Genomic DNA, 16,377 nt, shown 5'->3' with positions numbered 1-16,377 from the left:
AGTTCCACATATAACACTTGACTTTAATAAAGAACCTTTGAAGAAATACTTTTTTAGGGTGCAGGTATAAGCTTCCATTACTCATTAGCCACATTAGCCTCTTAGCTCCAGCGCTAAAGCTAAAGAAGCAAACTTCAGACACCAAACATGTCTCTGCTGATTGACGAGATTTTGCATATGTCTAAGTTCAGTTTTCCTCCTGAACTCTCGGTTTAACATACAGAGCATGTGTTCTTTGGTATAAACACACCTGAATTTTTCTGCTCGCGCCAGCAGTAAAGATCAGTCATCACCTTCTTCCACAGCAGCGCTGAGTGCAACGCTGGCACTTTGTTTTTGCGTTTTCATGAGAAATGCACACATGTAAGGAACATTTTAACTGTTATAGCATCTTACTTTTGACCTTCAGAAAGCAAACCATATCTACATAAGCCCATTCCTGCTAGATAGAGGAGATAAAAACAAAAATAAATCTGCTTCTAGCAGCAATATTTCAAACTATTGACGTAGCATCTTAAAATAACGGCTTGTTTTCTCAAAATATTGGCCTATTATCTGAAAATAGTGGCTTATTTTCTCAAAATAGTGACCTATTATCTCAAAACAATGACTTGAATGAATTTTCTTAAAGTATTGACATATTATGTCAAAATAATGGCTTATGTTCTCAAAATAGTGACCTATTATCTCAAAATAGTGACATATATTCCTAAAATATTGACTGCTTCTCATTAGATATATACTTATACTTGGAACGAAACTGGATAATATTGACTAATTATCTGTAAATAATGCTATTTTTTTACAATATAGAATTTTTTTCAAAATATTGACAGAGTTATTAAATTTTAACAAAAAGACAACACTTTTGGTATGATGATTCATTATTATAAGATACTAAGTCAGCATATTTACATAGTAATTATAACATCCCAGTAAGTTAATATTTTGAGATACTAAGTCAATATCTTGCCAGACTGCTGTAAGAAACTTAGAAAAACAAAAAACAAAAGTGAATTTTTCTCCTCTACCTGGCAGTGATGGACTTCCACAGAAAGTGATATGAGCCCATATGAACTTTATTTTCTGCATGGTGCTGTTTCAGTGTGTATTTTCAGCTGGACAGCAGCGTTTATGAAGGACAGTTGAGAGTATTTATATTGATGACTCTGTGTTCCTGTCTGTGACTTTGAATTGACCTGATTTTCATTAAAAAAAGAAAAATCCAGAGTTAGCTGCAGCATATGCTCTCTCTGTGTGTTCAGGCCTGTGATTGGCTTTTCTCTGTCTTTTAAAGAGCCCACTGCAGTCCACCTGAAGGTCAGCAGAAGCAGGTCACTGCAGATAAATCCAGCTTTGCTGGAACATTCTTCATAAAAAGCTCACTGTACTTTGATGATCGTCACAGCCTTTTTGGGTCAACTTGATCAAAGCTTAAAACCAGTTACAGTCAAACAGTGTCCTGTTGACTCTCACACATAAAATAGTCCTGGTTAAAATGAATGTAAAGCAATAGTTTGGTGGAAAAAAACAAAACCAAAAAACAATTTTGCACAGTCTATATAGAACCATAAACACTGAATAACCATTTCAATGCTTAAATGGTTCTTTGCATAGTGAAATGTGATGTAAAGTGTGTTGTATAGCACCAAAAGTGTTCTTTTTTGGGTTGTACAGTCTAAAGAACCATTTTACCAAGGAACCCCCTTAAGCCTGAAAATATATATAAAATATAGAAACCTTCTTTTACTGAAGAACCCCTGAAAAACCATCTTTTTTAAGAGTGTATTTCATCAGCCAAGATGTGCTTGGTGTCTGAAATTTAGCTTCTTTAGTTTTAGCACTGGAGCTACCTGGCTAATGTTGTGTACAAATAATGGAAGATTTTGCTAACAACAATTAACTGAATGTCTAGAGCATCACAAACTTGTCTCTGTGTCAGGTTGTTAAGTGCTCTCTAAAAGCCTTGTTTATGTGTTTCTGTTATTTCTGAACATTCAAATGTACAGACAAAATTCAGTCTGACACTGTTTTTAGCGATGCTAATGTACTTTTGTGTAAAACCTAAGAAACATGCAACACACCAAGTACATCTTGGACATTTTTGCAGACATTCATAAATGTTCTGTCCATTTTTATAGCTAACAGTATATCACACACTTTAAAAAGACGGTTCTTCAAGGGTTCTTTAGTAAAGAAAATGGTTTTATAAAGGACCATGAGCACTTTGCATCATGAAAGCGTTCTTAGGAATTTGCTGTAGATGATTCTATATTGCAACTTTTTGAAAAGGATTCTATGTAGCACCAAAAAGCTTTCTTCTATTGTGATGATGTCAAGCTTGTAACAAAAGAAGAACCCTTTAGGGTGCTATATAGAACCCTTTTGAAAAAGGTTCTATATAGAATCATCTACAGTACATTCTACCCCCCCCCCAAACAGACTCAAACACAGAGGGATCAGGCTGTGCTTATATCTATCAGTTTTATACAGCCACGTCAAAGACGACATCACATCCTGACAGCACATGAAAACTGATGGACCTAGCATAACTAGCGTTAGCCACCGCTTCCTGTTTTCCAGCAGAGCAGAAAGGCGAGGGCACGAAGGAGCACTTCAGTGAGCTTCACACACTTATAGCAGCAGAAACAACACACAAACACGCACAGGTCCCTAACACACTCTTTTCCAGTTATAAGGTGCTGGTGCTTGTGGAGCAGGTGGCTAATCTTGAAGCATTCTTCTGGAAAAAGAACGAAAATTGGCTGCTAGCCACAATAATTGTAGCTATTCAGTGCCACTAAGCCTGCTGGTCTGACATAGGCCTGAACAATGTAGGGAAAATATTGAATTGTGATTTTTCTGACCAATATTGCAATTGTACTTTAAATGTGCTTATTTTCTTTAAACTCATCTCCAGCCCCTTTTTTCCCTCAAGACATCCTTTACATCCATTTTTTCAAGCTCAAGGCTTGAATGCTGAACGTAGCACGCCAGACTAACAATTCATGAGCTCTGTGTTGTCATCAAGTTCATTTTCCCTGTTTAAAACTTTATAAGACAATATTCAATAATGTAGGATGTCATTAAAACTATAGCTCTTGCAATTTAAAAATTGCAGTCTTTTAAATTGTGATCTCAATATAAAGATGAATTGTTTAGCCGTAAAGTCACATAAAGGGTCATGGGGTGTGGTAATATCACTATGTAAAGTCGTTTTAGAATATTAAACCCACCTCTTTCCAGCAGAAGAAGCTGCTATATCCTATACTTTTTTTGGAAAATAGCAAAACAGAAAAATGAGAGGTCCATTATAGGAAAGGAACCACCCTCAAGGGAAGTATTAGATTAATTGTTCCCAAATGAAAAACATTGAGAAAACCTTCAGACAAGCCCTAATTGTTTTTCTCTATGGAAAAAATTAATGACATTTTTGAAAATGTGGCAAATAAAAATGTTCCAAAGCTGATGTAGTCCTTCCATTTGGGTCTTTTTGGATCTTAGTGCAGCTTTTGATACTGTTGTTCACAAGATTCAAATCCACCATCTTAAACACTGGGTAAGCCTCTGAGGCACAGTTTAAAACTGATTTAAATCATATTTAATGAATGGACAAATCTTGGTTTTACTGGAAAAAAGCTCACTAAATCTCACTAAATGTTTTACAACTAAATCATAAAAAAAATAAATTCTGATTGTTGGTACTAAAACTCAGAGAAAGCTGCTTTATGAAAATCTCTGCTCTTCAGCTTCATATACCAAACCTGCAGTAGGAAACCTGGGTGTAAAGTAATATAAACTTACAGTAGTATGTTCTTAAAATATGGTTCTTCAAGGGTTCTTTAGTAAACACAACAGTTCTACATAGAACCATGAACACTTGAAGAACCATTTGCATTATTAAATGGTTCTTTGCATGGTTAAATTGTTCTTCAGACTGATGGAGAATGTGTTGTATATGGTCCTATATAGAACCTTTTTGAAAAGGGGTCAAGCTTGTCACAATAGAAGAACTCTTTTTGGTGCTATATAGAACCTTTTTCAAAAGGTTCTAATAGAATCATCTACAGCACATTCCATATCAATTTGAAGAACCATTTTACCATGCAAAGAACCCTTTAATCATGCAAAAGGCTCTTTGAGTGTTCATAGTTCTGTACAGGACCATTTTCTTTACAAAAGAACCATTGAAGAACCATCTTTTTTAAGTGTGTAGCTTTACTTTTACATGAAAATTCCTCATAGTGAAGGAGAGTGTTAGCTTGTTTATGTTAGCATGTTTGTAGCAATGTTGGCATTTTGACTGCTTAACAATCTTGTAATTCAGAAGAACTAAAATTCAGAGGAAATATGTATGCAGGAAAAAACATAATATTTAAGGAACATTTTTGTTTATCACAGGGTGAGATAACGATGATTTTCAAATATGTCAATCATTTTTCTAATAGAGAAAAACTGTTTATACCCACAGTTTGGGCATATAACCAACTACAGAATGATGATATGACTTCAAAGTGGAGATACTTAAAGCTGGGCTAACTGGAACAAAAATCATAAACCAATAAGAAAAAAACCCAAACAAGCACACAGTGTCATTATGCAAAGCATCAAAAACTATTTTAGTGCTAACAGCACCCCCCTTGTGGAGAATCCTCAGCCTGCTAAATGTGAGTGAGTTACAGGCCAGATCTACACAGGGATGGTTCTTCAAGGGTTCTTTACTAAAAAAATATTAAATTGGTTCTATTTAGAACCATGAACACTCAAAGAACCATTTGCATGCGTAAAAAGGTTATTGCATTGTATGTGGCTCTATGGCTCTATAGAACTTTTTTGAAAAGGGTTCTATGTAGCACCAAAAATGGTTCTGATGTCAAGCTTATCACAGTAGAAGAACCATTTTTGGTGATATATAGAACCCTTTTCAAAAAGGTTTTATATGGAACCATCTACAGCACATTCTATACCAATCTGAAGAACCATTTTACCATGCAAAGAATCCTTTAATCATGCAAAGGGTTCTTTAAGTGTTTTCTTTACCAAAGGATGCTTGAGGAACCATTTTTAAGCACGTATGAAGCACGTTACATAAGAAAAGAAAGTCAAAGCTACAAAAAGAATTGCATAAAAGTGGCACAGAATGGTGCAAAACCAAAACTAGTCAGAATTCTGATATGCTGGACTCTATCCAAAGCCACGCCCACATCCAGTTAAGTTACGGTTTGGCTCTTGACTCAGTGGTGATCTGATGACTCCAGAGCTCCAGCACCTTATGAGTGGAAAAGAGGTGAACGTCTGTGTAAATAGAGCGAGATGGTGTACAGGACAAAGAAAGGCAGGTGGTGCTTTAGAGCTGAGGCCGAGGCTGAGGCGAGGCGAGACTGGGGCCGGGGTTTGAAGGCACCTCCACCTCCAGCAGAGCTGAAGCAGAGAGAAAACAGTGCAGCAGAACCTCCATCAGGCCTTCATCCTTGTCATCCTCACCCTCGCTGTTCCTTACGACTGTAGAGAAAGACAGAACAAAGAAGGTTTTAGTAATCTTAAAACAAAAGTCTGACAAAAAATCTGATTTACTCCAAATATATTCAGACAGCTAAGAGATGACTGATGTCAAAGTCAGAAGCTTACATCCCACTAATTAGCTTGATGCTAACAGTATGATTAAATCGTCACACAGCTGTGTTGAGTTGTTAAAAGAGAGTGATTCAGATTGGTGAACCAGTGAACCTACACATGCCTTCTGAGTTTTATATGGAATGTTGATGATGGGTAAAGCGTCGAAAAACTGAATTGATAAGTTTTTGGGGACTATTTTGCCTCACAGCACCCTGTATATCATGTATCCCTCCACAATGAATGGAGTTTAAGGCTGAAATCTCTTCAGAACTATCATAAAACAATGTCTCAGACATCAGGCAGTGTATTCATAACCAATTCATGTAATAACTTACTGTGAAGAAGCTTTTGGGGTCAGACATCTGGTTCCTATCACCACCACTGTGAACAATTCTGACTCGGTAAGTTTCTCTAGAACAGAGCGTTTCACACCAAACCACTCTGAATGACCTTTAAGTAATCTCTAATAGTATTGTATATGTGGTTTCTGACACTGTATAATATATACTGTTATCTGTAATCATGGACTAAAGTACTGAGAAAATTCAGGCTGCTACTGTTTTAGCAGTGCTAAAGCAAAGCAAACCAGACACCTGTGGGAAATTAGATTTTTTAGCTATAGTTAACAGGTGTTGGTGTTATAGTGCAGAATCAGCCAATATGCTTAGTTGGTAAATCAAAGCAAATGGACATACAGTATAATCTTGAAAAGACAAAACATTGTGCTAGCACTAGCATTGTGAGATCTTATTATACCTTATATTTACTACACAAACCTTCATTATTCATACAAAACAAGCAATTAAACAATTTATCAGCAGCAGGGAGTGAGCTATAAGCTAAAACTTTGTTTGCTGAAGGTCATCTTTACTGGCCTGGAAAAGCAGAGACTTTAAAATGACCTGGTTGTGATGCACTAGAGGGAGATCAGGGGTCGATTACTAAATAAAGTAACATAAAAAAGCATCTCAAAGTGTAGTCTAGCCTGGGGGAGGAAAGGTTTTAAAGCAATAGTTGAATAAAACTAAATAAAATGTGCACAAATCTCACTTTCAGATGTAGTTGATCAGCTATTATTAGCATATTAATATCACTTAGCACCAACTAGCATGGTGCTAAATCTATGCCAAAAGCATCACATACTTGTCATGTTTGTCTCAATCCGTGTCCAGTTATTGGGTAATCTTGATTAGAATTTCTGACACTGTATATCATACATTTATCTATGAACAAGAACAAAAATGCTGACTTCAGGGTGCTTCTACTAAAGCAAAACTAAAAAAGCAGTGTAGACACGACTTGGCTGATAAACGACATTTGGGGTACAGTGTAAAAGTGGACAAATTTGATTTTTAACTACTACTTTAACCCTCTGGGGTTGACAAACGCACTGGCTTGACAATTTAGATGTTTCTCAGTGTTTCTATTAATATCTTCGTGACTCACATCCAGAGTTATGGGGCTATGAAGAGGTGCTATGATGCACGTCATCTCACCATGTGGAACTGGTGGATTTGGGTGTCTGTCTATATTTGGCATAAAAGTGACCAATGGACACTCAGGAAATGACTAAGGACTGACCCATCATGCCAGAAGCCCTTCATTTTTCATTCAGTTGCCTCGGACAAAGACGTGCATTGGTGTGTAAAAAGTTTACAGCTGCTAAAGATGGTGCAGCAGTTTTGGAAAATAGTGATGAGGAGAACATTTATCTACTATTTCCACTACTTTTATGATCCTAAGACTTAAACCCATTTCAAGCACCAAAATAAATCATCCACATGAGTAAAGCTATGTTTTCACAAGATATATTAAGAATTTCTAAAAAAAACGGATGCTATTTTTTTAACTTCGGACCCAATTATCTCTGTACACAGTGCTCCAGGCCAAAAGGGCCTCATCACAGTGAGAGTTAAGATTGTCCTGAACATTTTAATAAACATAATGTGGGTATCATGTCACATGCAAGTATCTTTAAGGGTGAATTTAAGAATTTACGCAAAAATCAAGAAAATGCTCAGAGGATTAAACATCTGCCAACTAGAGTGAGTGAGCTGAAAGCTAAAACTTTGCTAAAGGTCATTCTTACTGGCCTGGAAAAGCAGAGACTGTAAAATGACCTGGTTGTGGTGCAATGGAGAGAGATCAGGGGGTCGATGAGTAAATGAAGAGAAACATAGCAGGCAAGATGACCTGTAAAGTGTCTGAAAGTGCAGCCTAGCCATGGGGAGAGATGGTTTTTAAAGCGATAATTTATAAAACAGACTAAAATATACAAAAATCTCACCTTTAGATGTAGCAAATCAGCCTACGTCCTCAGTTTAGCACTGAGGCTAATGTAGCTAACAAGCAATGGAAGCTTATTAGCAACAATTAGCATGGTGCTAACTGTATGTCTAAATCAGCACATTTGTCTCAGAGCAGGTTGAGTGGTTAAGTAGTCTCTAATAGACTTAATAACACTATAAATAAAATAGTGTTATGTATAAACATGAACAAAATTCTGGCCACAAGATGCTACCACTGTTTACAGCTATGCAAAATACTTTTAAACTTTTGTGCCACATGAAAGAAGTGAAGCAAACATGACTTGGCTGATCAGCTACATTTGTGATAAGATTTGTGATAAAATGGATCAGTTAGATTTTTCACCAAATTATCACTTTAAACATGTGCTGACGATAGAGAGTGAGGTAAAAGCTAAAACTTTTTTTGCTGAAGGTCATTCTTACTGGCCTGGAAAAGCAGGGACTTTACAATGACCTGGTTGCAATGCACTCGAGGGAGATCAGGAGGTAGATTAGTAAATAAAGTAACGCTGAGAAGCATCTGAAAGCACTGCTGTGCCTGTGGGGGGTTAAAGGAGTGCACTGCTTCGGGTCAGCGTTATAAGACTGATAAGAGTGCATTGTGTGCAGGTTAGACAAAGCGCTGTGTTATTGGATCCTCCGTTCTAATGTTCGAGCCCACAGAGAACGCAGCGATGCAGAAATAGTCTCTAATGCTCCTGAAGAAACGCAGCGTGGCCTAGATTCAGCACCGCGCGCCACTTCCACCACCAATCTCTGTTTGTACAAATGTCTCCCTGCATTTGCACTGTGTGCATTTCACTGAGCGCCCTCATTAATCACACCGCTCGTGCTCCACCACGCCGCACAACACCGCGCTCAACATAGCTTGTGGATAGATATTCAGTGTTAGGCTGGTTTTAAAAGGGAACCACACCAAGTTTTAACAAATTTCTGTGCTATGAAATGGTTGAGATGTGAACAAAGTGAACACAGTGCTTATTTTTTTCCAAAATTATACTGTAAGTCCAGCTGCTTTGATTTACTAACTAGGCATATCAGCTGATTCTGCACCATAACAATATGTCATAACAAACAGTTATGAATCACCAGCACTTGTTAACTATCGCTAAAAATCTAATTTCCCACAGGTGTCTAGTTTGCTTCTTTGCTTCTTAAGCACTGATAAAACACCTTTTTTTAAGTGGTTTTAAGATGTAAACAAAGTCATTCAGAGTGGTTTCTCCTTTCTAGTGAAACTTACCAAGTCAGAATTGTTCACAGTGGTGCTGATAGGAACTAGACGTCCACCTCTAAAAGCTCCCTCACAGAAAGTTATTACGTGAAATGGTTGTGAATACACTGCCTGATGTCTGAGACATTGCTTTAACAGATTTGAGGAGATTTTGGCCTTAAACGCCATCCAGTGGAAGGATACATAATATGCAAGGTGCTGTGAGGCAAAATAGCCCCCAAAGAAAATTTATTACTTCAGATTTTCCACTATTTTCCCATCATCAACATTCCATATAAAACTCAGAAGACACATGTAGGTTCACTGGTGGTTTTGGATAGTAAATAAAATGTCTATATTTGTGTTGTAGTCATGTCGACCCCTGGTTCCTATCACCACCACTGTAAAGAAATCTGAACCATTTAACACCAAACCACTCAGAGTCGAAATGTAAGTTGATATTATTTTTAACTAATAAAAATAATGATGCTCACTTTAACAAATAGGCAATATATACTTAACATTAAACAGCTTTACTGACACACTGTAAAAAATTCTTGTCAGATCTACCTAAAAAAATTGCTTCCTGTTGTAACAAGCAAATTTACTAGTTTTATTCAGCCTAAATAAATACTTTGAATGAACGATTCTTTCAATCAATGTAGTTTTTTAGTTGAATAAAACTAGTTCAGTTGCTTGTTATCACATGAAGTCATTTTAGGTAGATCTGACCAGCCATTTTTTACAGTGCATATTTAAACACAAATGGACTAAATTTATCACACCTGGTCAGCTAATTAATGTGTTTTGCTTGCTCAAAGTTTTACCTCAGCACCCTCAGATGGTCTAAATGGCTGCAATAGTGAAGTGTAACAGCTCTGTGGTGGTTCACCGTTACTAATTATAGCTGATTGATGCTCATGCCTCCAAATGAAATGAAGGTAAATATAAACATGATTCATGTGCTGACATTATTGGAAGAAATCACGAGTACAAACAGCACCAAAATATCCATGATGCTGAGGTGACAGCAGTAAATATGTTTTTCTATCACACTTCTTAGCGTTAGAGGGATAAAACATCTTGGATGCCCAATTTCTGAATTATTTCTGAATGAAACGCTTATCAGGAGAAAAGAGGAGCGTAACATGATCATTATAAGAAGTTCTGGAGGTAAATTATCTCTTTCTGCACTGACAGATGGTGAAAGATTTCTGAGAGGTTTAAAGATAAAAAAAATGACGAGCCGTGATCTGTTATTTCTGTAATACTCACTAACAGTGAGTAGCAAAACAGACACATCTTTATTACAGGAAACCTGTTAAACACAACATGCAGATGTGTAGCCTGCTGTGAACTATAAACTCGTGGTTAAAACTATATCACTGACAGATCTTCTACACTCTTAGAAATGGTTCTTCAAGGGTTCTTTAGTAAAGAAAATAGTTCTATAGAGAACCATGAACACTTTAAAGAACGCTTAGCATGATTAAATGGTTCTTTGAATCATGAAAGGGTTCTTCGGTTTGATGGAGAATGTGTTGTAGATGGTTCTACATAGAACCATTTTGAAAAAGCACCAAAGCAGGACTTTTGATAAACATCTGAAAATGCAGTTCATTAATTCAGCGCTTCATTAAAATTCTAGGTCCCTTTGGTCTTTATCTGTTTAATCTGATCCGTGTTATTGTCTCATATGATTTTAAATTAGTACTCATAGTTTATTCTGTTAGTTTTAAGCTTTATCTCACTGTAAAACACTCTGAGATTGAATAGTAAATGAGTGAACCATTCTAAACATGGCTTCAGCTTTCTTCATTATGATGTTATGTCCTCCCAAAAGACATGCGGCAGTGCAAGTATGTCTGAGTCATCTCTTAACTGGAACCTGTGCAAATATAGAACACACTCACAAACAGACTCGGACTGTAAACAAAGCCAGACGCACCATCACCGCAACCAACACACAGCAGGACGTCACCCTGATAAGTGTGCCACTCATTACTGTTACATAACATTTTTTAATGCTCTCAAAGCTAATGGACAATATCTTTAAAGAGTAACTCCACCAAATTATCTAAATTCCGGCACAATTAAATCATTAAGATGTAAACAGAGTTATTCAGAGTGGTTTGGTGTGAAATACTCCATTCTAGAGAAACAGAGGAACCAGATGTCCACCTCTAAAAGCTCCCTCACAGAAAATTATTACATGAAATGGTTATAAATACATTGCCTGAGATGACTGAGACATTGTTTTATGGTAGTTTTGAGAAGATTTTGGCCTTAAAATCCATTCATGGTGGAATGATACATAATATGAAAGGTGCTTTGAGGCAAAATAGTCCCCAAAGAAAACTTCACTCTTAAAAAAGATGGTTCTTCAAAGGTTCTTTGGTAATGAAAATGGTTCTCTATGAACACTTAAAGGACCATTTGCATGCTTAAAGGGTTCTTTGCATGGTGAAATCATTCTTCAGATTGATAGAGAATGTGGTGTAGATGGTTCTATGTAGAACTTCTTTTGTTACAAGCTTGACATGGTAACAAGAGAAGAACCCTTTTTGGTGTTTTATAGAACCTTTTTCAAAAAGGTTCTTAACAGAAACACACACAGCACAATCTCTATCAGTCTGAAGAACTGTTTCACAATGCACAGAACGCTTTATTTATATAAAGGGTTCTTTACTAAAGAACCCTAGAATAACCAATTTTAAGAGCATACAATCAAACCATTTCAATCCAAACCACTCTGAATTACTCTGTTTACATCTCACACACTGAATTATAGAGAAATTTTGAAATATTGCTGGACCTCCCCTTTAAACTCTTCATCCTAGTCTGCTTTTTTGCCAGGTGCAGTGACAGTACCAGCCACAAGGTGGGGCCACTGACTCAGTCATGACAAAGCGAGCTTTCACAACAATGTCAGCTGAAGGTGAGAGAGGTGGAGCTGCACAGGAAAACAAAAGCAGCCACAGGTTTATTTACATTCAGCTCATGCATATGCATATAAAAATTATGGATTTAAATAATTATTTAGATTTAAATCAGGTCTGTTTAGTTAAAAGGCTTAACCAGGTCCGGGGTCACACACTCAGACACAAGCCTACAAATAAAACCCCTACCTGCAGAGTGTCTGTGGGGGAAAAGGTGAAATCAATAGCTGATACTATTGATTAAAAAATTAACTTTCTGCTAATTTTATTTATCCTGCAGCAGCAGCAACATCTATCTATCTATCTATCTATCTATATATATATATATTGATCAAGAGCATTGATTAGAGGTCAGTAGTGTCAGTTATTGATCAGTAGTATCGGTTATTAATCAACAGCATAACTTATTAATCATCAGTTCTTGGTCAATACAATCAGTTATTGATTAGGAGTATCAGTCATTCGTTTATCAATAATGTCAGTTACTGATCAGTAGTTTTGGTTGTTGATCAGCAGCATCGGTTACTGATCAACAGTTTCAGTTATTGGTCAATTTTGTCACCTTTTTCTGACTTGGTGTATTTTATTCTGGGCTTTGATGCTGCTGCTGAACTTTCTCCCATCACAGGCCACATGTGCTGAATTATAAATGCTGCACAGAATTGTGGGTCAAAGCAAGAATCTGTACCCACCTCTGGTGTGGATGGAGCTGCCCCCATCTTCCTCATCATCATCCTCATCACAATCTTCATCATCATCATCATCATCATCAAAGGCATCATCAGCTCCACCCTGGGACTCCAATGCCATCTGGAGGGTTGCTGTGGAAACTGCGTGAAGATGCCATGGCAACAATAGCAGGTTGCTGAGGAAACTAGTGTCGCTATGGTGACTGCATCACTCCAGGCACGACCCCCCTCCTTCCCCTCAGTCTGAGTCTGAATGTCCACACTGAGTCTGGTGTGTGTTGAGGGGATTTGGGGGGGTGCCCTTCGCACGCACACACACACACACACACACTCACACACACACACACGAACAAAGACGCAATACTGACAGCAACACAAACAACAATGCAAACACACCAAAAAATAAACTTGTTGCCCCGCCCCCTTTTAATCACTAATCAGTGTCTCCATCCTGAAGCTTATCAGTGATGACAATGATGGTGCGCTAATTGCTGAGTAACGTCCTGCAAAAGTTCTACTCGCACACGTGGACACACGTGCTGTTGCTACGGTGACGGCGTGTGCCCACGTGTGCACGTATGTACGTGTCCTACACGTCCGTGAAGATTTTGTTGACGCAGTTGTGCTTGGCCTGCAGGGCCTCCTCCATCGCCACATACTCTGATCGGCTAATTGAAGAAGAACTTCGCGCTCCTCTTAGCTCGGGCGAAGCTGGCATGGGCTGGCAGCTAGCAATGTGAAGGTACTGAGCCTGCTCTTCGCCTTCTGTCTCCCGGTGGTAGAAGTAGTTGAAGTTGGACACTATAACGGGGACGGGAAGTGCTATGGTCAACACTCCAGCAATGGCGCACAAGGAACCTACGATTTTGCCTCCGATGGTAACTGGGTGCATGTCTCCGTATCCCACGGTTGTCATGGTGACCACTGCCCACCAGAAGGCATCTGGGATGCTGTTGAATCCCGAATCAGGGTCATCAGCCTCGGCGAAATACACGGCACTGGAGAACAGGATGACGCCGATGAAGAGGAAGAAGATCAGCAGCCCGAGTTCCCTCATGCTAGCCTTGAGCGTCTGGCCCAGAATCTGCAGGCCTTTGGAGTGGCGCGAGAGCTTGAAGATCCTGAAGACGCGCACCAGCCTGATGACCCGCAGAATGGCGAGGGACATGGCTTGCTGCCCGCCGCCGTTTCCCTGTTGCCTTTCTGCCAGCTCGGTTCCCAGCGTGATGAAATATGGGATGATGGCTACAATATCGATGATGTTCATGATGTTCTTGGAGAAGGTGGCTTTGCTCGGGCATGCAAAAAATCGCACGAGAAGCTCAAAGGAGAACCATACAATGCAGAGCGTCTCTACTACGAAAAAGGGGTCAGAGAAGGGTGCGGTCACCAAGGAGAGCGAAAGCGTGCCTGTGGCATTAGCATGGACATTGTCAGGGTAGTGATGGAGCAAATGCAAAGGAGTCGTGCCAATCCTTGCATCCCTGGCATCGCTGTCATCGTCGTCCCGGAACTCAGGCAAAGTCTCAAGGCAGAAGATCACAATGGACACTAGGATGACCAAAACGGAGACGATGGCTATGCCGCGAGCTGGACCCGAGCTTTCTGGGTACTCAAAAAGGAGCCAGACTTGGCGCTGGAAGTCTCCAGCCGGCAGCGCCCGCTCTTCTTCCTTAATGAAGCCCTCGTCCTCGCGGAACTTTTCCATGGCTTCCTCGCCGAGCTCATAGAACCTGATCTCCTCGGTAAATACATCAATGGGCACGTTGACTGGTCGCCTCACGCGCCCACCGGACTGGTAGTAGTACAGAATGGCATCAAAGCTGGGCCGGTTTCGGTCAAAAAAGTACTCATTCCGGAGCGGGTCGAAGTAAGCCGTACGTTTCCTTGGGTCTCCCAGCAGTGTCTCCGGAAATTGTGCCAAGGTTTTGAGCTGGGTCTCGAAGCGCAGGCCTGAGATGTTGATGACCACCCTCTCGCAGCACTCGTGCTCGGGCTCATAGCGCTCCGCCGTGTTGCTGTTCGGCTCCTCCGGTGCCCCGTCGCAAGACACCACGGTCATCGTGGCCTCTGGCGGGTGCGTGAGTCCCGGAGCGTGTCCGAGGCTCAGCAGGTGGTTGTGCGTGTTGACGTTGATGCTGTTGGTGATGTTGTTGATGGTGTTGTTGGAGTGCAGGAGGTGCAGGTGTTCATCCATAAAGCCACGCACCTCCTGCTCCAGCTTCTCTGTGAGCTACTGACACGTACAACCCGTACGCTCTCTCTCTCTCTCTTTCCCTCCCTCCCTCTTTCTCCCTCTTTCATATTATCTCTCTCATTCTCTCTGCTGCTCAGCTCTTTCCCTGCCCTTTCACTCTAACAGGCTGCCCTGCTTTGCTTTCTCTCTCACTTTCCCTCTCCCTTTCTTTCATATTATCTCTCTATCACTCCGTCCTGCTCTTTATCGCGCTCCTTTCACTCTTACCCCCTCTCTTGGTTTCTTTCTCTCTGTCTGAGTCTGTCTTGTGCGCGTGTGCTGCTTCCCGTCCTTTCTGCCGTGCATGCGTCTGTCCCGCCCATGTGGGTGGTGTTACAGTCCACTTGCCAATCGTTCTAGCTCAGAGCGCATTCTAGAATTTCAGAAGTATTCTTGTAGTACAACAAGACAGAACTGAATGTGAACAGTTTCATTCCAGAATTGTTGTATATTCATTTATAGAAATAAGAGGTTTAAAAGATAAACAACTGACGTTTAACTCACTGTCAAAAATGCAGTTTTATTTCTCTAATAAAGGTGGCACTAATCATAATAAAGTGATGTAATGATAATGAAGTGATAATATCAGTTTGAGAATTTCTTAGTATTTGGTGGTGTGCCGCCCTTTTGCTTTAATTAGCTTTTTTGTGCCACACGTGCTCCTCCACATGCATACATACACGCATGTGTGTTGCCCAATCAGAACACAGAGAGCTGTAAACAAATGAAGCGCACACTCTGTAAACAAGGACAAATGTTTATTACAAACCTTCAGAATGAATGAAAATCACCTGCACAATCAAACACTTGTTACAGTCACCAGCTGTAAAGATCCAGTATGAGTGGAGAGAGAGAGAGAGAGAGAGAGAGAGAGAGAGAGGAGGGGCAGGGGATGTAGGAAGGGAGACAGAGAGAGGGAAAAGAGAGGGAGAGAGATATAGGGAGAGAGAGGCAGCGGGGAGACAAGGATGGGGGAAGAAAGAGAGAGAGAAGAGAAAACATGACAGGAGGGGGAAGAAAGAGAGAGAAAGGGAAGAGGGGGGACAGAAAGTGAGCAGGGAAAGAGACAGAGGGGAGCAATAGAGAGAGAAAAAAGAGAGAGAAGCAGAAAAAAGCACCTGAACTGGATCAGTCCACCTGCCCCTTTCCTACATCTACACCTGCCTGCCCGTAATGCCCCTCCCCTTGTTCCTGTCTAATGGATCTGTATTTTTAATAACCTTTTGAATTCTAAAACACACACACACATACACACATACACACAAACACACACACACACATATTATCTAAGCCACTAATCCTTCTAGGTTGCAGGGGTGCTGGAGCCTATCCCAGAGCTCATTGGGTGGAAGGCAGGAAACACCATGGACAGGTC

General features: G+C 39.9%; 1 protein-coding gene across 2 annotated transcripts; it reads right to left on the bottom strand.

The window, feature by feature from the left end:
• Nucleotides 1-5,389: 5,389 nt before the first annotated feature.
• On the bottom strand, nt 5,390-15,252 carry LOC118822832 (potassium voltage-gated channel subfamily A member 2-like). Of its 2 annotated transcripts, none has more exons than XM_036592139.1 (2): nt 12,770-15,252; nt 5,390-5,502 (listed from the first exon to the last, which is right to left on the bottom strand). In XM_036592139.1, the coding sequence occupies exon 1, from the start codon at nt 14,961-14,963 to the stop codon at nt 13,356-13,358; it is 1,608 nt and encodes a 535-aa protein (XP_036448032.1). In that variant the 5' UTR covers nt 14,964-15,252; the 3' UTR covers nt 5,390-5,502; nt 12,770-13,355. The 2 variants fall into 2 exon arrangements, with proteins under 2 accessions (XP_036448032.1, XP_036448033.1); XM_036592140.1 differs by lacking the exon at nt 5,390-5,502 and adding an exon at nt 11,787-12,091.
• Nucleotides 15,253-16,377: the final 1,125 nt, after the last annotated feature.

Source organism: Colossoma macropomum, unplaced genomic scaffold (assembly GCF_904425465.1).
Source record: "Colossoma macropomum unplaced genomic scaffold, Colossoma_macropomum, whole genome shotgun sequence".
Taxonomy (NCBI): domain Eukaryota; kingdom Metazoa; phylum Chordata; class Actinopteri; order Characiformes; family Serrasalmidae; genus Colossoma; species Colossoma macropomum.
Note: the sequence above shows the minus strand (reverse complement) of the source record. Positions and strands in the feature narration are given on the sequence as shown.

Excerpts from the sequence above, each read along its gene's own strand:
- LOC118822832 (XM_036592139.1), bottom strand. The coding sequence starts at position 14,963 with ATGGATGAACACCTGCACCTCCTGCACTCCAACAACACCATCAACAAC.